The following is a 25,938-nucleotide window of genomic DNA, read 5'->3' on the forward strand; positions in this document are numbered from 1 at the left end:
TATTTCAATAGATTAAAGCCAATTTCTCAATTATAAAGCACACTCACTTGCACTGGCCCTCCAGTCTCTGACAGTCAAACCCGTCATAGAGGCATCCAGCATTGTGACATTGCTCATCACACTTCCCGTTATTAAAATAACGCCAGCACTGCAGCGCGGCTGAGCAGTTCTGCCATGGATCAATGAAGTTCAGAGAGCAGTCCCCTCCATCCCAGTCGCATGCGTAATTATTACACACGCTGTCACAGATCTTATTGTCTTTCTTGCTGACACACTCTGCAATCTCGCAGCTCGCCGTCACTTCTGGAGCAGGTGTGATGTCTCGTCCGGAGCCACCTGGGAAGCTGAAGTCCAGGATGTGACAGAAGAGGCCATTAAAGCCAACAGGACAGACGCAATGGTAGTACGGGGCCTCTGAGATGTACTCGCATGTGCCTCCATTATAGCAAGGATTGGGGGTGCAACAGCCCTCTATGTCAAACTGGCACTCAGGGCCAGTAAAGGCAGGGGTACACAGGCATTTGGGGCTTTTGTGTCCAGAAACACAAGTACCACCATTTTTGCAGTAGAGGCTCCCACAGGCATGAGCATCATACTCACAGTTTGAGCCTGTAAAACCCTAAAACAGATACAGATTAGTTGCAAAATGCATTATTATGGTAAACTGACATGTAATATGCAGGCTGTAATGCTGCATTCAGAATATATAAATAGAAATGCATTTTGCCACATTAATGTATAGGCACAGTAAAGAAAGGACAGCAAATTATGTGGTGGAAGAGACATGTTGCAAGCCAGATTCAACTGATGCCTGATGAGCAACACGGCTCATTATGTGTGTGCTAACTGCTAGGCGACAGCTCTGATTTTTCCATATTTAATATTTAATTTGTCTTTATAGGTATAATATGCACTAAGATATTTTACTAATTATTAATCAGTTCGTCATGTCAACCCAGAGTATTGTACTCACCGATGGACATTTGCAGATGAAGCCATGAGGTGTGTTGCTAGCTACAGCACAGGTGCCTCCATTATGACAGGGCTTCCCTTTACACCCATCAAATACTTTGTCACAACGCTGACCTGTCAGGACACAAAAACAAGCTCATATTAGTTTCAAACCTTGAAGCACACAAGCTCACACAATGAACTGCATAGCTGTTACAGTGCTCTAAATCAACACATTATGGTACTGTATTGTACCTGTGTATCCGGTACGACAGTCGCAGCGGTAGTTGTTGGTGAGCTGAATGCAGCTATGTGTGCCACGGGGGTCACAAGGATTGGATAAGCATTCGTTAATGTCACCCTCACAACGTTCCCCCACGTATCCTGCCAGGCAGATGCAGTGATACCCACCCACACGATCCACACAGCGGCCCTGGTTAAAGCACTTGGGCTCCTGGTTGATTGGGTCAGTAAAGGGTGTGCAGTCATCAATGTTGATTTCGCAATGCACGCCTGAGAGAGGGGAGAGAGTAAACTTCTACTATTGCAGAGATGTAGATATAGTAGGCTTTTTTCTAAAACCTAGTGAGCTGCCTTGCTGTGTACCACCCACATAGTCAGCTATATTCAAAGGCAGCATCCTAACTGAAATGCAACCTCAAAAGTAACTTATTTTGAATGCACAGCCACATAAATAGCACTCAGCACAGGAGACTTGACTGAAAATTGATTCCAACAGAGATAGCAATTAGCTTGTTTTAATAATTTTTCAGTATCAGTATGTTTGTAGGAGTAAATTAAATATACCTATAATCACATTTTATAAAAAAAATTATCTTGCTTCAATTAAAAAAACCTTGTACAACCCCGCATGAGGTTACTTGCGTGGATGTGTTGGCATTGCTTTACGCAATGCATAATTTAAATTCATTTAAACTGACTGATCTCAGTTTAGGAGACTAAAAAACCAAACAACATGGCGCCGACCACAGCGGAGTTTGTCTTTTTGAGAAACTCCAACAAAAATTCATCTGGTAAGAAACCTAATTACGTTTTTACACTGAAACCTGTTTGGTTCAAAAGAGTCTCTAGTTTCATCCGATATGCCATTTTTTTTTATTTGAGCGATTTATCGTGAAACGCCACCCTGCTAAACACAATATTCACTAATGTGTACTTTAGCGCATTTTTTCCTTATCCTATATTTACAGTGCTCCACAATTAGAATCAATTGTTTCATTGAAAAGCTGAAAAATGTTGCTTTCAGGGAGTTAGAATTAAAATAAGGTGAATTTTGAATGGTTCTGAGACCAGTGCAGACAGACAGCACACTGGAGGCAGAGTCATTCACTAAATAGGGAGCAAGGGAGTACCCTATAGCTCTCTCTGCCGCTAAGTGCATTCACTCCTAAAATCCAACCAAAAGTTCAGTTTCAGGCTGCAGATGATGTTTGGACCACTCAACATGTTTGGCAGACATGGGACAATGGTAATCAGTACATAAATTCCGAATTTAGAATGTATAATTTTATTTTAACATGGTTGGCACTGATTGGATGACGCTGGTCATTAATTTGAATCTGAATTAATCATGCTAATTCTGATGTAATGTCTATAACGTCTCAAAAACATGAATAACCAACACTCCTGTAAAAATAATAAACAATTTGATGAAAAAAATAAAAATCTGTCTTTCTATAGCTTGGTATTATTTAAAATTTCACAATTTAGTTCTGCTGCGACATACTGTATGTTGCCATCAATGTTTATGACAACTATTTGCTCTAGAATTATTATTATTATTATTTTTGCATGTTTATTAGGTGCTATTTGTTTCAGGTCTCAGGAGATTAAATTGCTGTCTAGGATTTGGAATAGAACTGTTGACTTCGAGAAAGGGCAGTTAGCTAAAATTGGGCTGGGTAATATAACACTATTGCAGATTATGTTTCTATTGTATATACCATCTATGAGATGTAATTAAGCATGTGCTTTTTACATGCATGACTAAATCAATTATAGAAAGAAAAACATCTAAGCCTGCTGATAACAGTTAAGTCCTAATTAATGAAGATTGGGTTGGGCAAAGAAAGCAAAACAGAGGAGGAAGTGAAAGCTGACCTTGTGTTCCCCGGGGACAGGAGCATTTGTAGGTATTGATCAGGTCGATGCATGTGCCCCCATTCTGGCAGGGCTGAGAGAGGCACTCATTGATCTCATTGGAGCAGTTCACTCCATGATAACCTGGCACGCACTTCAAAAAATTAGAAAAAGAGTGAGGCAAATTAATGCCAAACATGAAACAAGCCTGTTTCTGTTTACTTGGCAGTTTCTGCTCTCTTTGCAAAACAAGCAATTATTTTACAAAGAAGGGCGTTTTACATCATAAGGTTCAAAGACTATTTCTATTACAAACATGTATTCTACTAGAACTTTCTCTCTCTTTCAATTGTCTTCTAAGGCCCAAAACATATAAACGCTTCTAGCTATGCAAGTTTGATTTTATGTGTTGCATTCCTTAATGTGTCAGAACGCAACTCAGAATGCAACCAAGTTAAATCAGTCCACCAGGCCACAATCTTAGAAATGCTCCCGGGCAGCTATTTTCTATGTATACAAGCTGCATAAAAGTACACATCCAATCTACTTGAATAGGGAAAGAACGAAATCTCAAAAACGGTTGGTCAAGATTATGATAAAAGAACATATTTCAAATCAGCAGTAAAATCTGACAACTATGGTGTCATAATTGTGCTTCTTTAGCTCTGATCATGCTAAAAACATAATTTTTCAGGCTGGTTTAGCTAATGTGCATCCTCGATCTTGAGTTGACTGACAGGTGATATCTGATTCTAAAAGATGATTGTTTTGTTTTGGTTTTTTTACATGTAAGACGTCATCTGCCATATTGGGTGTCCCAATTTCTCCCATTCATTTTATTAAAAGTGCTCAGTCTTGGGGTAAATAGTATTTATAATATGGGATTTGTTAAAGTGATAAAATATTTAATATTTGAATATATTATATAAGTGTATTTAACAGCCTCACCCCTCAGTCTAACTAATAGATGTTCTAAATAAATTTTGACTTACTTCACAGGAATAGCCACCCAGGTAGTCGGTGCAGGTTGCTCCATTCTGGCAGGGGTTGGGAATGCATTCATCCACCTGCTCCTCACAATAGCTGCCTGTGTATCCGGCCTGACAGTGGCAATAGTGTGTGTTTCCTGCATCCAAACACTGGCCAGAGTTGCGACACAGCCGAACCACATCTACACCTAAAAGTGTGTGTGTGTGTGTGTGTGTGTGTGTGTGTGTGGTGGGGGTGGGCACAAAAAACTTTCAATAATTTTGAACAGATTGTGCAAACCAACAGAATTGTATGGCAGACTGCTAACAGCTTTGAGGCACATGTACAGAGACTAAACCTACCTTGCTGTTTGGCCGCCACCTCACAAGAAACACTAGGGACATCACAGTAGTGACCCGTCCAGCCTGTCTGACACTGGCAGCTATACCTGGTGCCGCTCTGTCTGCAGATCCCTCCATTCTTACAGGGAGCGGGTTTACACCAGTTCACCAGCTCCTGGGAATCAACAAGAATTTATACAGTGCTGTCACATTTTAACACATGAAATACATGCAGTCCCACATTTCAAAAATGAATTTCTTAAAATCTAAAATCTTAATTATCTAAAATTGCTTTAAAAATGGTTTCCTTTTGGGAACATCTGAAAGTATTGCTGTTAACAAGAGATTAATATATGAATTAACCAGTGAATATTTAGCCATTTTAAGATTACCTGCATCGGCCACTTAATAAGTGGAATTTAATATAAATCAACCAGCAGCTTTAAAAGTGTATAATGCGCATTTCTATATTCCCCAAATATTTTTAAGGGGAATTTTAAGTTAATGTTGTGAAAGATAAAAGGTTATTAAATTGTTGTGTTATTAATTATTTTGATGGTCATTGGATATCCCTAATTATTGGCATCAACACTAAACTTATAACAGTTGACCATTAACGTTTACATTTATGCATTTAGCAGATACTTTTATCCAAAGCGACTTACAGTGCACTTATTACAGGGACAATCCCCCCGGAGTTAAGTGCCTTGCTCAAGGACACAATGGTGGTGGCTGTGGGGATCGAACCAGTGACCTTCTGATTACCAGCTCAGCGCTTTATCCCACTAAGCCACCACCACTCCACTAATTGTAATATAGCAGGATCAGTTGTTTTCTATAATTATAAATTGTTCAATGTGCATTGTGAATATATACCATAAATCTGTCATTTTAAACATTCATAATATTTAATATACATGCAATATGCAGCTGGGACCCACTTTATATTAGGTGTCTTTAACCTCTATGTAATTAAGCATTTGATACAATGTACTTATTATGCACATATGTGTTGTTGCATTGTACTTTTAATTAAAGCACCTGGAATTTATTACATCTGTAGTTACATTGTTAACCTTGCCCCTAATCTTAAACCTATCCCTAATCTAAATGCTAACCCTACCCCTAACCCTACCCTTTCCTCAACCTCAGTAGCAGCAAATGTGAATCTTGTGAGAATCTTTGCAGAACAACATGGAGTTACACAATAAGTACACTGCATTGTATGCATTTTAATGTTAGTACATAGTAGTTAAAGACACCTAACATAAAGTGGAAGCTACTGATTTCATTATCCACAGGCTACAATATAAGACTGTGAAAATACAATGAATGAACTGTATCATTAATGCTTTATGAATGCCCAATTTTACTGTAAATGATTGCCCATATAGCATACTGTCCGTATCTTTGTTGTGTTACCTGGCAGTTGAGGCCATGGTAGCCCTGAGGGCAGTTGCACTTGTATGTGCCATAGCTGTCCTGACAGGTGCCTCCATTCATGCAGGGTCTAGAATCACACTCATTGATGTCATGCTGGCAGTAGTTGCCAGTGAACCCCGCTGGGCACAGACAAGTGAAGCTGTTGATGCCATCCACGCAAGTGCCTCCATTAAAACAAGAACTGAAATCAAGAATAGAGTTCTTGATTATCAGTTACAAAGTGACAGATTTACTAGCTCAAGCAATCCATGTTGTTAAACTCTGTGTTTACAGCAAATTCTAATCTAGTTGCATTGTCATATGTTCACCAGAGGAGGCTAAAAGGCAATGCTATCATCTACTTATTTTCAATGAGAAAACTTAGCTTAAGATCTGTTGTTTTATGATGACCATGTTTTATGGAGACATTATATTAATTTATATGTATAGTACTGTGCAAAATTTTAGGCACATATTTTTTACCTCTCCGCACAGTCTGGAGTGTTGTCCTCACAGTGTATCCCACTGAAGCCAGGTGGACAGGTGCAGGTGTAACTGTTTACACAGTCAGTGCAGTTTGCACCGTTTTTACACGGGTTACTGTCACATTCATTAATGTCCTCCTCACATCTGGTGCCCCGGAAACCTGGTAGACAGGTGCAGGTGAACGTGTTCACACCGTCTTTGCAGAAGCCGCCATTACTGCAGGGGTCTGAAGGAAAAAGACAAAGGCTTAGACATCAGGGCAAGATAAATGAGATGAAAAGATAAGACAGAAAGTGGACACTCACTGGGCTTGCAGTCATCCGTGTTTGTCTGGCAGTTGCGGCCCGTGTAGCCTGACTTACAGCTGCATTTGTAGCTGCCAACAGAGTTCTGACAGGTTGCTTCATTTTGACAAGTGTTTTTGACACATTCGTTGATGTCGACCTCACATGTTTGGCCTACAGTGGGAGACATTTACAGCAAAGCACAAAGTATAAATATGATTTATCAATGAATCATAATGTTGATGCTAAAAAAAAACAACTTAACCAGCATGCGATTCCCATTTTTGCTGGTTAGTGTTGGTTTGGCGCTGGTTTAGCAGGTGGACCAGCATAGCCATGATTTTAACCAGAAAAACCTAGCAGGTGAAGCTGGTTTACAAGTATGGTCTTTCTGATAAAGCTGGTTAAGATACTTTAAAACCCTAGTGCAGACACCAGCGTCCCAAGCTGGAGGACCAGCATCCAAAAAACAACATAAGCCGGTGAGCATCAATGTTGGTCTTATAAGCACAGATGACAGAATTCCCTGTTGGTGTGTGTGAAGTGTATGATTCATTACCTTGCCATCCCTCAGGACACACACAAGAGAAGCTCTCGTAGTCTTCTGACTCCTTGCATACACCTCCATTATTACAGGGTTTAGTGCTGCATGGAGCCAACAGTGTCTCACAGTTCTCACCTGGTGAATAAAATGTCAAAACATAAAATTATACAGAAATTTCAATTCAGATCCAATATTTATTTTTATTTAAGAGGGTTTTTTAATCACCACAATCATTTACTTAATCAGTATTACTTCAAATACATAGAAAAAACTCGTTCAATACAAGTTAAGCTTAATCGACAGCATTGGTTCCTCCTTTTCTTAAAAAGAAATAAACAAAACTCAAGGTTACAGTGAGGCACTGGTACAATGGAAATGAATGGGGCCAATTTTTTGAGTGTTTAAAGCCAGAAATGTGAAGCTTATAATTTTAAAAAGCAACTACATTAATTACTCTGTTAAAACTCATTTATTATTTGAACTGTAAAGTTCATTATCATCATTTTCACAGTCATTTTAGGGTTTTAGGGTTTGTTGACATTACATCGTCAAGGCAACGAAGTTGTAAAATTGGATATTGCATTTTGTTTATGTCTTGTGGCTATACTTTTGAAATGTTGGGTATTTTACAGTTTATAAATTCGCCCCTGTCACATTGTAAGTGCCTCACTGGAACACAGATTTGTGCTTTTTTTTAAAGCCAACATTTTTTTTTTGTGGTAATCAATATTATGCCACAAATGTTGTCGATCCAAAACCCTGAACATCAAATATTCCATAATTAGCTTTATTGAGAGCAGAAATGGTTGTTAAAAACAACAGTAGTAAAATAGCGCCCTCAACTGACAACTGTTATGAACAACATGGCATAAAAATGCATTATGCCTCAATAATTCACTGCAACTACAATACTACGAGATCGTGCAAACTGATTGACAGGCAGAAAGCGTCACAGTCCGCGGACACATTTTTGTTTGCCGTTTACAGTCTAGAGCTGTCACAGAGACTTTTAAAAAAATCGCTTACAGCACCTTTAAGGCATGTTTTCAAAATATATATATTTTATTAAATGTAGTTTTCTTACCCCACTGGCAAATTGTTTTGTCTTGTTTTCATCATGAACCTCACAACTTTGGCTCAGATTTATGCATTTAAACAAGAAAAAACACATTACCAAATAAACAATTCAAGATATATTCTAGTTTTCTCATTTTATTATTATCTTGTGAAATTTTGCTTATTAAGTAAAATTATTTTGTTTTAAGGATGTTTTTTGTACTGGAAAACAAGACAAAAATACTGATTAAGAAAATGATTGATTGCAGTGAACTCCGTAACTTTCTATCATCAAGAGATTCAAGGCTTTTTTATATATATATTTAATTTAAGAAGTTCTTAGGAAACATTTTTAGACATTCTTGCAATCTCAACAGCCCAAAATTTAGAAGACAACACTCTGTATAAGCACAGGTTCTCTCAAGATACTCTGTTGGAGATTAGACTGTCAGTACTAGCAAGCAAAGCACATTTGTCCTATCAGTTTCCATGATGACTGGGCCCTGCAGGAAGCCAGCGTGTTTTCCTGCCATTGTCTGGCCATTTGCGTTTCTGTGAGAGAGGAAGTACGGCAAACAGGAAATGTGACAGGCTACTGTTCCCACCCTGGATAGGACTAGAATTTTGTTATTTTTGATATAACACTATGTGGATTTTTCCAAAAAAGCAAGTTACTGGGAATAAATATGATTTGGAGTCCAGAGGTAGAACATCATTATCTGTTCTGTCATAACACAGTGAGAGGAAAGAATGTGTTGACTACTGCAAAAAACATCTTCCATATTGTCACCAGAGATGCTTGCAAGGCTCATTGTGGGGCCACTGTCAACAAACAGGGGCAAGGTTGAGGGAGGGAGGGAAGGGGTGCACTTCACTGTGCTTCCTAAGCTAAAAGCTACTCAAATTTCAAACTGGATGAACTACAATAAAACTACTAAACAACTGTAGTTAACTTAACCACAAGCTAATAACAAAAAGTAGTTAGCTATTTAAAGACACCTTGAAATCAATATTGGAATCTTGTGCTTTTTAGTTTTCATCTGTTAGATCAACTATTTACTAGTGCAGTGATTCCCAACCAGGGATACATCTACCCCAAACAGGTTCCAGGGGTTACACGAAAATAATTGGATTTTGCAGCTATTTTGAACCTATAAAGCAAAATGCATGGCTAAAATAAAAAATGATAGGGACAGTGGATGGGTAAAAATATAGATTTTCTGACTAATCGCAATCTCCAACTGAACAATCCCGATATTGATTCTTAAAATCCCAAGATCGATCTTTTATTCTATCCAAAGTTCAGCACCGAGATCCTTTTACTGCATGTTGAGAGTCAAAGTTTGGTTTGACTCATTCTGTAATGTGTGTCCAAAGAAAAAATCCACAAAATATATTTGACAATACCCTTTCTGTTTTTTGTCAGTCAGTTGTTGATCAAAAACAACAAAAATGTTACATTTGATTTTAGTTCAAAAGAAGACCATATTTATTTATGGAATTATAATTCTTTTTTTTTTTTGTACTTTTTTAAAATGCAAAAATGTAACCAAAATGATGAAAATCTAATGATAAAATATAATTTGTAAAATAAATATTTCATAATGAACGAAGTTAGAAGGTTCACTATATAATTAACAGCATTAGCTGAGAGAGAATTTCTTTCATATGTATACAAAATGGACATTATAACAGAAATATGTCCAAATGAAATCAGAATTAAATCAAATCAAGAGCTTGTGATTTAGAATCGAATCAGGAAATCTTCATCAATACCCAGCCCTAATAGGTATGTCAATATATCAACTCAGTACTGATTGATGAATTGTAATATATATTAATAATGCCATTAAACAATATTTAGTCTTTGGTACCAGTCTTTGGTTTTGTGTCAATAAAGGGGTACTTGAGCCTTACTGATGATTCTGTGGGGTACTTAAAGGGGATAGTTCACCCAAAAATGACCCTTAACCTCATGCCATCCCAAATGTAATTACATTCTTTCTTCTGCAGAACAAAGATTTTTAGAAGAATATTTCAGCTATGTAGGTCCTCACAATGCAAGTGAATGGTGGCAAGGTCTTTGATGCTTCAAATGCACATTTTTACTATAAATGTACCCTTTCACTTCCACGTTCTTTATTTGTTTTTGGCAATTCACATTCTCTCTGCATATCACCACCTACTGGGCAGGTAGGAACATTTATAGTAAAAATTACTTAAATATTGATCTGTTTCTCACCCACATATCGCTTCTGAAGACACGGATTTAACCACTGGAGTCTTATGGGTTAATTTTATGCTGCCTTTATTTACTTTTTGGACCTTCAAAATTCTGGTCACCATTCACTTGAATTGTATGTACCTACAGAGCTGAGATATTCTGCAAAAAATCTTTGTTTTTGATCTGCATTAGAAAGAAAGTCATACACATCTGGGATGGCATGAGGGCGAGTAAATGATGAGAGAATTTAAATTTTTGGGTGAACTATCTCTTTAAAGTAAAAAAGGTTGGGGAACACTGTGCTATTGCACTCCTAAAACTTGACAAAATAAACTTTTATCAGACATACACATATATATATATATATATATATATATATATATATATATATATATATACTGTCTCTTTCAAGAAAAAGAGCAAATATTGTGATGACTCAACTCTTCTTTAGATTTGACTCAATTAAGTGGTTCTTTTTTTACTGGATACTTAACACAATCCACAAAGAACAATCCACATATCACAATCCACAAAGAACAATCCCAAAATGACATGAATAAACTGAACTCATACCAGTGTAAGGTAGCAAACAGTTGCATTTGTATCCGGCCACATCATCAATGCAGGTTCCTAGGTTCAAGCATGGGTTGGAGGCACATTCATTGATATTAGTTTGGCAGTTAGGCCCTACAATCAAAGGTTAGAAAGACACCATGAGTTTGAGTCAGGGTCAGTGGGGAGACCACATAGTTGTCCATTAGCAGAGTGAATCATACTAACCACTGAAGCCAGCACGGCATGTGCAGACGTAACCACTTGTCATGTCCTTACAGGTGCCTCCATTCATACAGGGGTTGGACTCACACTCATTATTGTTGATGTCACAATTGACCCCACTCCAGCCCGAATCACAAATACAGTTATATCTGTAAGAAACAAGATATTTACTTTTTTACTCATAGACTTGGACCTGTTAGCTTCTTTACTGGCTTGAAAATCCACTTAAAATTAGCTTAAAGTTGTAGCCAGTTTTATGGTACATGGTTACTAGCAGGTCCAAGCTGGTCCTTTATGGTCAATAGCTGGTGCAGGCTGGTCTAGATGGTTGATTATCTGGACGTCAAGAAAGTGGACCCAGATTCGTACATGTACACCATCATGGACCAGCAAAAACCAATCTGCCATTTTTCAAAAACTAGCTTGACCACCTTCAGCTTGTATCAGTCACACATTTTTGTAGATTACATAAAAAAAACCTATGATTTGTACAAATTGTAGCTGACTGCATGTTTGTTTTGTAAGAATTACATAATAGGGAAATTAAATATGCAATCTGCATATGTTTTGAAAATAGTACAGACCCATTGACTTTGTCTTCACAGTGTCCATGGATACAGGGGTTGCTAAGGCATTCATTGAGTTGTGATTGGCAGGTAGTGTCATGGTAGCCCTCTCGGCACAAACATTTAAAGCCATTGACTCCATCAATGCAGGTTCCACCATTGTGACAGGGGTTGATGGCACATTCATCAATGTTGATTTTACACATTTTCCCTACAAAAAGCAAAGGATTATAACAACGGTTATAGTGTGTTGTATTTTCAAAACCTTGAGCAACTTTTTGTCATTGATGTTTTTGCTGAGTGTTATAATTTTTCAAATACAGTAACTAATTCTTCAAAAATCAAACTGTGCAAGCCATAAGTCCTGAATTGGCACCATTCATTTGGCCATTCCCTGTTTCTCTTGAAATCCTAGGCTTAAGACCCAGCTTTTAGGCTCCACTTCAGGCAGCACCACAATTCACCAAACGCAATGCCTAGCATAAAGGCAGGGGTTTCCTTTGTCACTTGTCTTTAAAGCACCGGCCAACTTCCCTCTTTTAAAAGATCAACTTTCACAAATCTTTTGCAAATCTTTTCTTCTTTCAAACTCCCAGATGTCCTGGAGATCTTTTGGCTGAATGGGGGAGCGGAGTTGGCTTGTGTGTCTGTTCGGCAGGCGAGGGATTGGGCGAGACTGTAAGACAACACCGCAGCTTGGGCAAAGAGTGTGCTCGCTGGCCAGCTGTCTCTCCCCACCCTGTCTCACCTGTTGAACTCTTTGTTGACTCCACCTCTCTTTTACAATAATAAGACCTGGGCTAAACATACCACCTACAACTCAAGACAGAGCTGCTGAACCCACAAACAGAGGTTCCTCTTTCAAGTGATAAAGGGATAGGTCACCCAAAAATGAAAATTCTCTCATCATTTACTCACCCTCATACCATCCCAGATGTGTGACTTTCTTTCTTCTGCTGAACACAAACTAATTTGAAGAATATTTCAGCTCTGACGTTCCATACTATACAAGTGAATGGTGACTAGAAGCTCCAGAAATCACATAAAGGCAGCATAAAAGTGGTTAAATACATATCTTCAGAAGTGATATGATAAGTGTGGGTGACAAACTGATCAATATCCAAGTCTAAGTCCTTTTTACTATCAATCTCTACTTTCACATTTTCTAAATTTCTCACCCAAAGTGATTGCATCACTTCTGAAGATATGGATTTAATCACAAGAGTCTTATGGATTACTTTTATTTTGCCTTTATGTGATTTTTGGAGCTTCATATTTCTGGCCACCATTCACTTGCATTGTATGGACCTACAGAGCTGAAATATTTTTCTAAATAACTTAGTCTGTGTTCAGCAGTAGAAAGAAAGTTATACAGATCTGGGATAGCATGAAAGTGAGTACCGGTAAATAATTTTTTTTAGGGAACTATTCCTTTTATATATTATGCTTGAATTAAGTATCAACTTTTTCTTCTAAAATTCCTAAAGGGCGATAGGACAATTGACACTGATGAGACAAAAATGTTAACATAGAGTTAGAGTATAGCGCTTAAAAAATGATGAAGATTTAATGTGCATAGCCAAGATAATATAAAAAATTTGATGAGAAATGTTTGTGTTTATATCCAATCTCGGATTTTTTTATTGCAGACTTTGTCATATTGGTAAATCTGAGCACAGTTTTGACTAATCAATTTTTTTCCCTTTCAGCTTTTTATTTAACAGCTTAAATCCTTATAAAAAATTTCTAAGAAAAGATGGAAATTGGTTCACCATCAAAACACACTGAACTATTACTTCAACTGATTATATTATAATTTTTATTTTTGTTTAAGCATTGTAAATCATTTAATAGTATTTCATTATTATTTAAAAATCTATACCATGCTATTCATTTTCATTTTGAAGCACAAATGGAAGTTGCTGTTCCAGGATGAGAGATATATCTGCTTCAATGAGAGTGCAGCTGTCAGCTTCTCCTCACCTGCACAGGTGATAGTAAAGCGGTTTAATAGCGCAGTTGTTGCTTCGGAAATGTATCAAGCCACACTATGCACCCGTATGCACTGTTCTATCTGTTTGCTCTGCGAGTAGAAGATAAAACCTTTATCATCAGGTGTGCGCACTGTCCTGACAAACGAGTGACCGGCAATGACAAAAGCCAACAAAATGGAGAGCGTGCAAGAGTAGAAAGGCAGAGCAGAGAAAGTAAGAAAAAAAATATTAAATGAAAACGTCACCAACATCTCCCGAAACCACTGCCTCTTCATTATTTTATTCTGTGTTTTCCCCCGTTGTGTGCAAATCAGTGCAATTATTGGTGCAAGCTCGTCTTTCATGTTGTTTGTTGGCTTATTATCACGAATAAACTCTCCCGTGGGTTTGTGAAAGAATTTCGGGATCATAGTTTCATTCGGGCACAAATGGTCATGTGTTTGATACAGCTGGTCTGCGAACAGTCGCGTTTGTACACTTGACTTTAGTGTATGCACTTAACTCGTGTCTTTGTTTCCACATCTGTCTTTGGCGCGCACCACTGCTCTGCCGTGATATAAACTGAACTCATTCTTTTGAGAATCGATTCAGAATCGTTTGAGTATGAATCGCTATGCATCACTGAAACAATTTTTTCCAACAGCTCTAGTTTTGACATTGTTATTCTAACTTTCAATAGACTTTAAAATTAGACCCACCCCATTTTCTTTAACCGCACGCCCTCTCTCCAACATGATGTCAACAAAATAAAAGGCAAAAAGGCAGAGGGAGCTTTCTTTGATTGCCTATATTTTCTGGATACAAATCTGATTCTGGGTCTGAGTTTGGTTCTTTGTGTGAAAACACTCTCTAACAACACTCACCAGTGTATCCTGGTTCACAGGCACACTCATAACCATTGATCTTGTCAATGCACCTTCCATAATCGCATGGATTGCTCTTACAGTCATCTAGATTGACCTCACAGTTAACACCTATGAACACAAAATGTAAGCAATGTAAATGTCCAGAAAAACTTTCGACTTTGATTGATATCTTAATAATTGGCAAATTTCAGCCTAATATAGTTCAAGTGGCACCTGCTGTTCCTTTGGGACAGACGCATAAGTAGGCATTCTCACGATCCTGGCAGGTGCCTCCATGTTGGCAAGGCTGACTCTGACACTCATTAATGTTGGTCTCACACAGACGGCCTGTGTAACCTGCACGGCAGTTACAGGTGAAAGACGCAAGGCCGTCATTACAGGTGCCATAGTGACATGGGTTTGACAGACACTCATCTATATCTGTTTCACAGTGCTGTCCAGTGTAACCTAAAAGGAAAAAAAACAAATGTATTTTTTAATCAATTATAAACCTGAGTTCTCATAACTTTCTCCAATGAATTTTTTTTAAATAATTTGATAGTGATTGCCCTCACAAAGACTAATATATATTTTCGAAATTAGCATAACTGGACAAATATATATTCTCACAGAAATATCACTGTTAGTGTGGGGGGGGGCAAGCTTCTGTCCTCTAGAATCACCCCTGCACCTTAATATGTTGCCTTCCCCAAAAAGAGTAAACACTGTGTCTCTGTGGTGCTATAAAAACATTCCTCTGTTTGTTTGTGTATCCCAACCAGCACGACGCAGCAACATTGGCTCAACCAATGGCGTGAGTTTGGGGCAGGACTATCTATTTGATTGACCAATATAAGGTGAGGGGAATGTTCAGGGAAACCTGTTCAAACATTACACACTTTAGCTTTAATATCCATAATGTTTTTAGTCCTGGAAATCAAAAATGTAAAATTCCCAGATTTTTCATGAAGGTGAATATGTTTGTTTTATATGAGATACTGGGTGATATTTTAATTCAAGGGGACATGCAATCGTTCTACAAAAATTTAACAGTTGTACTAAATTTATAGTTTTCTAAGTCAGTCCTTATGATAATGCAATGTTAGGCAATCTTTCCTGTATTGGAGAAACAAAACAACAAGCTGGCATCTTCATACCTTCAGTGCACTGGCAGGTGTACATGTTGGGCCCATCGATACACTTGGCCCCATTTTTACAGGGTGTGCTAGCACACTCGTCGATGTCGAACTGGCACTGGCTACCAGAGAATCCTGAGGGGAGAAATAGAAGGTGCGGGGAGAGAGACATTAGAATGATTTCTTTAGTTTGCACTGGCTTCATTCCTCCACACTCGTCTAGCATTCATGAGAACTCTACTACAAACTTTCAATTTTCCTCTCTCAGCTTTTCAAGCTGCTTTTCAACAAACCATCATAGTAAGAAGGGAACAACTGGTAGATGGGGGGGTAGAAAACCTTCCAAGGTCTCCTGGCCAAGGGCACCAGACAAAGAGGAACTGTCTATTTAATGGAACGGCAAGCCATGCCAGTTGCCTCCTTTGTCCCATAGAAGTTTTCCATCACAATGTGCATTCTCCCACCCAGCCTTGCCTCTCCTCCTCTCTAAGTCTGTCTCACTAACAGAGCCCCATGCAACCCCTGACCTCTTGCTTCCCCGTTGCTCAGGAACCTCCAACATTTGTACTTTCTCCCTGTTATTTTAATCCCTCTCTAAAGACAACTGCTGTTCAAATATAGTCTGAACACATTAAGGACTACAAATCCATCAGTGCTGGGACTTATGGTGCATCTATCATGGTTTAAGACTAAAGTTCTAAAACAAAATAAATAAACAACTACATTAATGATTAAAGAGTGAGGCTTGCACATGCAAAAGTGTTCTTGGTAGTTGCTCTGGCATTGCTAGGTGATTGCTAAGGTGTTTTTTTTTTTTTTTTAAAACCATTTTATCATATGCCACGCAAAGATCGTATGTCCAGTCATTTATAAATGAAATTTCACACCACTTGTCAACAAACCACACAATTTGAGGTATCACTGAAGTTTAATACTAAGGGTTAGAAGTTTTGAAAATGTGCTAACCCTAAACATTTACATTTACATTTATGCATTTGGCAGACGCTTTTATCGAAAGCAACTTACAGTGCACTTATTACAGGGACAATCCCCCCGGAGCAACCTGGAGTTAAGTGACTTGCTCAAGGACACAATGATGGTGGCTGTGGGGCTCGAACCAGCGACCTTCTGATTAACAGATATGTGCTTTAGCCCACTACACCACCACTAAACATGAGCAATAGTAATTGTGTTGCTTAACTTAGACACCAATAAACTAAGAAAGTAATTTTTAACCAGCCCATGCCATTCCCAGAGACCCCCTGCTATTTCTAATTAAGGTCTGTTGTATGCATCTTCAAGAAAACAGGAATTTCATCCTATTGCCACATTTAAAAAAGTGCCCATTGTGGTTGCCATGGTTTCAGTGTGCTCTGATTTCCATCTGAAACAGTTAAGGGGCCTAGGCTCCACTTCTTCAGCTTATTACCTCCCAAACTACAACACCACTCTTAGGATTTAGAGTCCCTGTAGGCCCCTCTGCTCACACAACCTCATCACGCCTGATATTGTACCTCAGCTGTACCCCTTTTCATGTATGCATGAATTTTTCTGCATCCTAAATGTGCTTTTTTTACCTCCAAGATGAGCCTTTTACACAAACCTCCCTTTGATCTCTTTATGGGGTGCATGCTACATTTTCAACAAAATTACTTTTACGCCCCTGGAACTGGTCATAGAATAAAATTAAATCAAGCTAGAGGTAGAGAGAATCTCTACCAAAAATACAATTAAAAATAATAATAATTATAAAAAAATAAATAAAAAAAATGCTGGATATCTGTAAACAACATTCTTTTTTTATGTAATACAAAGGTTTCAAGTAATACAAATTTTCAAAACCTTAACATTTAAATTAAATTATAAATGTTTATAAAAAATCTAAATCAAAGTACATTTCAATTGATATAAAATTGCATAACTTTACATACATTTTTTTTAAATTACATTTAATTTTAATAAAAAAAATTCAAAGCTTTGTAAATTTGTAATTCTTAAAATGTCCTTTAATTTAAATATATATTTGTGACAAAAATATATATATTATAATTTAATAATAATAAAAGAAAATTGACTAAGTGATTTAACTGAAAAATATTTGTTTGTAAAAACATATTTGTTAACACACTTTATGTGCTTGCATTGCATTTGTGAGTTTCAAAACAATTTGTAAATATGATTTAATCTGAATAATTTGTTTTAAATTCTTATGTCATTTTCTTTTTCTTTTCTTCTTATTTTTTCATTTCTTTATCACTTCCATGTAAAGTGCTATGAATTACCACTGTATATGCAATGTGCTATATAAATAAACTTGCCTCGCCTTAAAAAAACTATTCTGCTTCCATTAAAAATAACTGCTACAATTTCCTTTTGGGACAAAGCAATGCATATTTAACTAACATTATACTGTAAATGCACTATAAAAGCCATAAGCAAAACCATGAAATGCATCATGAAATACACACATTAACTTATTCAAACAAAAACTGACTGAAATTCTAAATTTCTAGAAGCTTCTATAAGGAGTGTTTTAGCCAGGACTGAGTAAGCCTGCCTCAGGGCAGGATTAGTGTGCTCCTCTCTGTTTTGTCCTGGGGGGTGATTAACCCCTGTGTGCTCACCTGTGGGGCACTCGCATTGGTAGTTGTTGATCTTGTCGATGCACTTCCCATTGTTAAGGCAGGGCATGCTGGTGCACTCATCAGTATTGATCTGGCAGAAGACTCCCTCGTAGCCTGCCAATTAGCATAGGGGAATAAGCTCCAGTTTTAGCAAGAAAATTCAGCATGGTTTAGTGATGCTGTTAGTGTTTCTTTTTGTGTATAATAAACTGAATATATGAGCTTTATGTAATCAGGAATCAGTCTCATTAGTGTTAAGACCCAGGTTGGTCTTGGATCTCAGGTTGGTCATGTATGGTAATGACATCACCATTTTTTCAATTCAGTTACATTTATGTTGGACACAGCCATTGCTTTAATGTTGTTAATTATCTTCTCGCTCAGATTTAATCTCTAAAAAAATCTTATAGGGTCATGTGGTTACCTGGCATACAGATGCAGTGGAAGCCTCCGATTTGGTCCAAACATGTAGCATCATTTTGGCATGGACTGGACATGCACTCATTTATGTCAAGTTCACATCGAGCTCCCACATATCCCTGCTGGCATTTACACTGGAAGGAGCCTTTTGTGTTGATACACTTTCCAGCATGCTCACAAGGGTTTGCACCTTGAACAAAGACAGTGAAAATAAAAAATCTTTCAAACATCCCCTACAAAAAGTGGAGGTACCTTTGGATGGTATCAGATACTTAGGTATACAATACTGAATAGGGTCAAAAATTAACTAGGGAGCGTGTGACAAAAACATAAAATATGGAGGCCAAAAATACCCTGTAGTGCTTATTATCTATTATTAAACAATGTATTTGACCAGCAGCTGTCAAATATCTGTATTGTTGTTGAATATGTAGCTAATATGAGGTAGTTATTGATTTTATAGAAAAGAGCCAGAGAGTGTATTTAAATTAATTGATTCATTTGAAGTATTTGACATAAATGGACAACAAAGGTGTTTTTATATTGCCCTCATATACTGTAGGTAATAATGCCCCTGACAATAAATTATAGCAGGAAAATATTGCCCCTATTGAAAAAGTAATTTTCTTATCATTTAATTATTGTAATAAAATTCCAAGGTATAGTACCTCATATAATACCATGGTACTACAATACTACATGCCCAAAAACATGATATTGTCATGATAAGTGTACAAAAAAACATGGTCTTCCAATGGTAACATGTCCAAAAAATATTATTTTCCACAACGGTACAAACAATGTTTACAGAGACAATGAACAGTATACTTTTATTTTTTAAAAGAACTCGGTTTATTTTTTAAAAGAACTCGGTTCTCACCCAGTGAGCATTCATCAACATCCTGGTCACATGCTGGTCCAACATAACCCAGTGGACAGGTACAGATGGCCTTGCCGTTGACTGGATTGGTATCACAGTTGGAGCCTTTCTGACAGGGGTTACTAATACAAGCATCAGCCAAGTGACACAGCAGACCTAATCCAAATTAAAACAATTCTAAAATAAGTCAACTGCTTAATAAATCTTGCACAGCAGATTCTAAGTTATGTTGAGTGGATTTGCACAAAGCTTGCTCAAATAATTCCATAAGAAAAAAAACATGAAAACAGAGCTGAAAAAAGCTATGCACACCTGTGTGACCATGTGGGCATTCGCAGAGGAAGGAAGCTACCCGATCATGACATGTGGCTCCTGCGTGGCAGGCAGCATCAGCACAGTCATCGATGTTCTCACTGCAGTCATCCCCTGTCCAGCCGTTTACACACACACAGTGATATCCACCCTCTGTGTTCAAGCAGGTGCCACCGTTTTGACAGGAATTGGGCATCAAATCGCACTCGTTGACGTCTTCAGTACAAAACTGACCTGAGGAATTAGCATTCAGTACATAACCATTCATTTTAAAGCACTACTGTATTGGCCCACAATTCTTTAATTAAATGCCAGGGACTATATCCTCTAGTCTAGTGGAAGAATGGGACGTTTTGTATGTGAGGAAAATTTGTGTCCTTAATATTTATATTTTGTATTAATTGTTTTAAAAAAGCAGTAACGTACTCATGGTCATGCTATTTCAGTGAATATATTTCCAATGTCTCACGGCCTGTTGTACATTATTGCTTAAACATGAATAAGAATTAGTACCTGTCCACTCTGGCTTGCACTGGCAATTGTAAGTGTTGACTCCATCTACACATGTCCCTCCATAAAGGCAACGGTGGTCTGGGCAGTCATCAATGTTCTCCTCACAATTCTGACCACTAAAGCCTGGAAAGGAAGAGGAAAAATTTTGTAAACAATCTAGCATTCAAAAGTTTTTAGAAGTGCTGTCAGTCGATTTTTAATCACGATTAAACGCAGATTTTGAAAGTGCTGAAATATGACTAAATATACTTCTTTTCCTGTCAAAATGAATTTATCTCCTTTGGAAAGAAAACAAAACAATATGTAACAATATCATACTTTATTAACGTTTTCCAAACAAAGCCTTCCACAGTATAAAGATAGAAATGCACTAAAACCAATTCAAGTAACATGAAACTTTTTCCAAAGTCTAAGTGGGAGTTTGACTAAATTTTGAAAAAACTAGTTTCCCCACATAGGTTGCATATTCATTGCAATGGGCATTAAATCTCTTAAACTATCATCCTCCACAATATTAATCAGCTGGCAGACTGTGGCTATCCACTTTGTTACAGCAATCGTGAAGCTGTGATTAAGCAAAATTATTTGCATGCATTAATTCTTGATTCTGACAGCTAATATTAAAATCAGTACTGAATATGTAAGCCATAATGTCAAACTGTCTAAACATGGATAACTAATATTTGAGAAACTGTTTGTTGACAGAATTCATGTTGTTTTGCAAAGAACAAAATATTTATCAGATTGCATAATGCAAATCTTTAAACACAAACATGCTAATTCAATTATTTCCCAGTGTAGCAAAAGGATAAAGTGTTTGTGAAACTCCCTATTACATTTGAAAACAGACGTTATTGCAGTTGCGGTCAGTGGTCTTCCTCTTCTGAAAAGATTGGCAGATCCAGGTCTCACTTTGAGGCACAAACGAAAACAACTCAACCGACTCAACCACAATTTCCTACCATTTCACTCCAGAATGTGCAGTTAGGATATATTTCAGAAATTGTTTAAAGGGATAGTTCACCCAAAACTGAAAATGATATAATCATTTACTCACCCTCATGTTGTTTCTGCATGCATGCATAACTTTCTTTATTCAATGGAACACAAAAGGAGATGTTTGGATGAAAGCGGTAGTCACCATTTCATCACTTTCATTATATGGAAAAGAAAAGTAATAAAAGTGAATGGTGACTGCGGCTAACATGATGCCTCTTTCAACATTGAAGAAAAAAGTCATACATTTTTTAAACAACGTGAGGGTGACTGGTACAAGGCATGGTATAAGGTCCAGTGAGGTCCACTTAGGTGACTCAAAGCAATGTGTGTGTGTACGCACATTTAATTCTCCCAACACTGACTCAGGGACACCAGAATAAGGATGTTGTCCTTCACACGCTTCCTCACGATAATCCCAAATACTCTCCTGCTGGTTTGTTCGCACCCACACTCAGAGCTACAGCTAGGCTTGACTTGTGTCAGGTTAAGAGAAGAGCAGGATGGGAGAGGTATGCTGTTCTGTGTCCCATAGATGTGGAAAACACAGATACTGCTTTGTTATTGCAAACTCATCTACCATCAAAATCTCTACCTCGAGTGTTGACCAGGATATCAGGCCGGTAACATTTGTCTTGCCTCTGGAACATATGTTGTCAACAGGACACGTCTGAATCAAAATAAGCTGAGTGTAAGAGGCTGCCATTGATCTGTCATTTAATGATCTCATCTATTATGTAAGTGATGTCAGTTAAAGCCCTCATTACAAATAAAAAGGCCCTCTAACATTCCAGCCATACACTTTATTTTATCATGAGAGGTGTTTTTCAAAGCTAGTTATAGACCTGTGAGCATTTTTTTAAGATGTTCTTCCTAGCTTTATGACATCAAGGCCTTGAATTGATACCATGGTTAATGCCTATGAAGCCAAGGAATAGAATTTTGACACAAAATTAAAGTATACACACATACAAATACAAAAAATAAATACATTTAAAATAGACAAGAGGAAACACTTATTATTAAACATAAAATTTATGTAAAATCTTAAATTGCAGGCGCATCTTTGCATCTCTAGATTTAGACTTGGTTTTTTTTAATCCTAGCCCACACTCCCCACCTCCAAGTTTAAATATTTCTCCCATAATCTCTTGAGAGAAGTTGAAGCTCCATACCCCAGACTCTGAATTAGTAGGGAGTAATACTGTACACTGATGCTTCATAACCTTTTCCAAAGGCAATAATTACCACTCCCAGAGTGTCTGCCAATTTAGGGGGGCTGTATGCTACTCCCAAAAATAAGAAATATACAATAAATGTATTCCCAAAACCGTAAATTTCCAAAATCTTAAAAAGATTATCCCATTCTACCATATCAAATGCCTTTTCTGCATAAAGTGAGATGGCAGCGACCTGAATCTGATCGTTCACCTCTGACCACATGATGAATGATGAAACCGCTAATGTTATCAGAAGAGCTACGGCCCTGAATAAACCCCACCTAATCTATATGTATAAGAGATGTCATAACTTTAATTAATCGGTTAGCCAACATTTTTGACAATATTTTAACTTCTAGCTGGATCAGGGAAATTGGATGGTAACTCTCACCATCCAATTACCGATCTTTGTCCTTTTGAAGAATCAGACAGATTCGGGCCTGTGTCATGGTTGGTGGAAGCTTTCCATTCTTTAATGATTCCGTATAAACTTCTAACAAGAGTGGAGCCAGTTCTGTAGCATAAGATCTAAAAAATTCAGCATAAAAGCCATCTGTCCCCAGAGCCTTGCCTGTAGGCAAGGCCTTAATTACATCAATAAGCTCCTCCGAGTTTATCTCAGAATCAAGATAATTTTTTTGCGCAGTCAACAGTTTAGGAAGTTCTAATGGTTCCACAAATTTTCTAATATCTTCATCAGTAGACGAGGACGTGTAACTATAAAGATCAAGACAAAATTCTTTAAAGACCTTATAATATCAGTGGCTGGGGTAAATATTTCCCCACTAGTAGAAAAAGAGTTACTCTGTTTTATATATCTAGCCAGAAGTTTTTCCTTCTTTGTCCCCCGACTCCACCTTCTGCGACAAAATAGCTTTATATCTGTATTTCAATCGGGTCAATTCTCTGAGGCCATTTGACGACATTTGGCCCTTCAGCTCTGCCTCGGCACTTTTAATATTCCCTTCAAATTCCACAAGTTCTTGTGCTTTGGTTCTTTGAATCCAGCCCCTCAGAACTGCCTTAAGTGCCTCCCAAGCCACGCCCAAAGAGGATACTGAAGACCAGTTGGTCTCCATAGAGACGTTGATTTAAACTTTTAGCATTTGTTAAAATTCAGGGTTTTGCAAGAGGGATGCATTAAAGGGCCAACTATATGATTTCCTTTTCTTCATATGTGGCAAGACCTCTAAACACACCAGGGCATGATCTGAGACTAAAATGTTTCCAAATGAGACAGATGACAGATTATAGATATTAAAAAAAATATATAAAAAATATAAAAATAAGACTTTGTCCATTAATTTCAGCTAAAACAATAATGACTCTACCTAATTTATCTTTACTCTGTTAGAGACATTTTAATTGTAGATGTTTACTTATCAGAGTAATGACTCCCCTGTGATTCCGGTGCAACAAATGGCTACACCCGACGCGTCGACACAAAATTTCGAAATTGTTTATTTGTATTGTTGGCAGTAGTATCACCACCACATGCAATGCAAAATGTAACGGGACATCTGTTTACTGTCAGCGCAACATGATGCGCAGCAACGGGCGCTTTTTGGTAGACATACCATTATATACCATTGGATTATAAAGGGTTCTAATGCTTTTGATGAGACTCTCGCATCCCAGGGTGTGAGTGTTAACAGTTGTTCTTGAGATGAACAGTTCAATATATTCAGATGCAATGTGTTAGATGTGCATTATGTGTAAACCCTGACATTTAGTTTTATAATGTTTTGGTGCTTACTCATCCTCTTCAATTGAGTTTCAAATATGGCTGTATTCCAATGTTATCCAATCATAACAGTGGGCGTTTACGTTGAAGTTTTAAGGAAGTTACTAATCTGCCGGTAGACTGTGGCTATCCACTTTGTTACATCAATCGTGAAGCTGCGTTAATTTTTCACTTCAGAGCATCAACGTCAGAGCTCAGCAGTGCTTTTAACATACTATGAAAAGCGTTTGCAAATAAACACGTCTCATTCTGCGTTTCGGTGATAGTTAAGATTTGGTGTGCTTCTGTGGTAATTAAAATGTGCATTACATATGCTGTCAAATACATGATTTCTATCACAAGTCCTATCTGGGCTTGTTTTGTACATCAAATAGTGCTAAGAGCTCCATTCTCCATAATTTTATCACTGACAGGGAAGCGCAGTCAGAGATTCAATTTACTGAGATAACAACATCCACGGCTCTATCATAGAAGAAAGTGTAACAGTCAACTAGTGTGTTACAACAGTACCACCAATAGAATGCATATTGGAGAGCAGCGTAATGCTGTTTTATGCTCAGCTTTTTAGGCTCCAATTGGTAAAAGGGCTCTGGCACTGTTGTGTGTCTGTTTGTGGCGTGTAATGACTCCAGCACACCAGTGTTTATGCTGTATTAATGGTTAATGCATGCGATAAAAATGCGATAAAAAAACACCAAAAAAAAATAAATACATTTTAATAAATTGCATGCGTTAACTCGTTAATTCTGACAGCCCTAATTATTTAGTGAAAATGTTCACTGACTGTTGATCTCCTGTTGATCTCATGATAGGGCACGAGAGTAACAGTTCACAAAGTGCCCTCGAAAGACCGGGGCGTTCAAGAGAGAACTTGTTTGTTTATCATCACTTCAGTCTATTAAAATGGACTTCAGAGGATGAACTGGTGCCAACTCCAACCTGCATCACCTTGGTCTATTGATGGACTATGATCTTGAAATGGAATGCATAGACTAACTATTGCCAACAAAAGCCTTCATCAGCCAATTAACAAGGACAATTGCATCTATATGAACTTCTGCAATTAATCAAGGATGGACTTCAAAGACATTGGTCATTTATCTTACAGTTCAAACACAATCGATGTTTAAACACTGACCCTTAACACTTACTTAGTTTAATAATTTTAAACCATGACTTTAACTATACATAAGTAATATTTACATTATATTCATGATGTTAGTCAGAGGGGAACTGGCCTCCACAGTGAGTCTGGTTTCTCCCAAGATTATTTTTCTCCATTAATCTACATCTTATGGAGTTTTGTGTTCCTTGCCACAGTCGCTTTCAGCTTGCTTACTGGGGTTATTAATACAATTATCATTTAATTATTTTTAAACACAATTAAGAATCGTATTTTATCTAATTACACAATGATGATTAATCGACTTTATAGACATTACAGTTTTATCATCTGTTAATGCTGATATTCTGTAAAGCTGCTTTGAAACGATGTGTGTTGTGAAAGCCGCTATACAAACAAAATTTACTTGAC

At 37.5% G+C, this 25,938-nt stretch overlaps 1 protein-coding gene across 1 annotated transcript in view; it reads right to left on the bottom strand.

The window, feature by feature from the left end:
• LOC127625254 (neurogenic locus notch homolog protein 1-like) overlaps positions 1-25,938 on the bottom strand; it is a 64,825-nt gene that overhangs the window by 16,003 nt on the left and 22,884 nt on the right. The window contains exons 5-25 of the mRNA XM_052100426.1: positions 20,445-20,567; positions 19,932-20,165; positions 19,620-19,775; positions 18,744-18,929; positions 18,320-18,433; positions 15,717-15,830; positions 14,794-15,027; positions 14,578-14,688; positions 11,739-11,931; positions 11,158-11,303; positions 10,951-11,064; positions 7,113-7,232; positions 6,575-6,727; positions 6,267-6,495; positions 5,784-5,985; positions 4,383-4,536; positions 4,044-4,228; positions 3,073-3,205; positions 1,207-1,464; positions 974-1,086; positions 48-619 (exon numbers count right to left, since the gene is read on the bottom strand). Of these exons, the coding sequence (XP_051956386.1) occupies positions 48-619; positions 974-1,086; positions 1,207-1,464; positions 3,073-3,205; positions 4,044-4,228; positions 4,383-4,536; positions 5,784-5,985; positions 6,267-6,495; positions 6,575-6,727; positions 7,113-7,232; positions 10,951-11,064; positions 11,158-11,303; positions 11,739-11,931; positions 14,578-14,688; positions 14,794-15,027; positions 15,717-15,830; positions 18,320-18,433; positions 18,744-18,929; positions 19,620-19,775; positions 19,932-20,165; positions 20,445-20,567 (3,844 nt within the window). The remainder of the gene's footprint in view (positions 1-47; positions 620-973; positions 1,087-1,206; positions 1,465-3,072; positions 3,206-4,043; positions 4,229-4,382; positions 4,537-5,783; positions 5,986-6,266; positions 6,496-6,574; positions 6,728-7,112; positions 7,233-10,950; positions 11,065-11,157; positions 11,304-11,738; positions 11,932-14,577; positions 14,689-14,793; positions 15,028-15,716; positions 15,831-18,319; positions 18,434-18,743; positions 18,930-19,619; positions 19,776-19,931; positions 20,166-20,444; positions 20,568-25,938) is intronic.

The sequence above is a fragment of the Xyrauchen texanus genome, chromosome 3 (assembly GCF_025860055.1).
Source record: "Xyrauchen texanus isolate HMW12.3.18 chromosome 3, RBS_HiC_50CHRs, whole genome shotgun sequence".
Lineage (NCBI taxonomy): Eukaryota > Metazoa > Chordata > Actinopteri > Cypriniformes > Catostomidae > Xyrauchen > Xyrauchen texanus.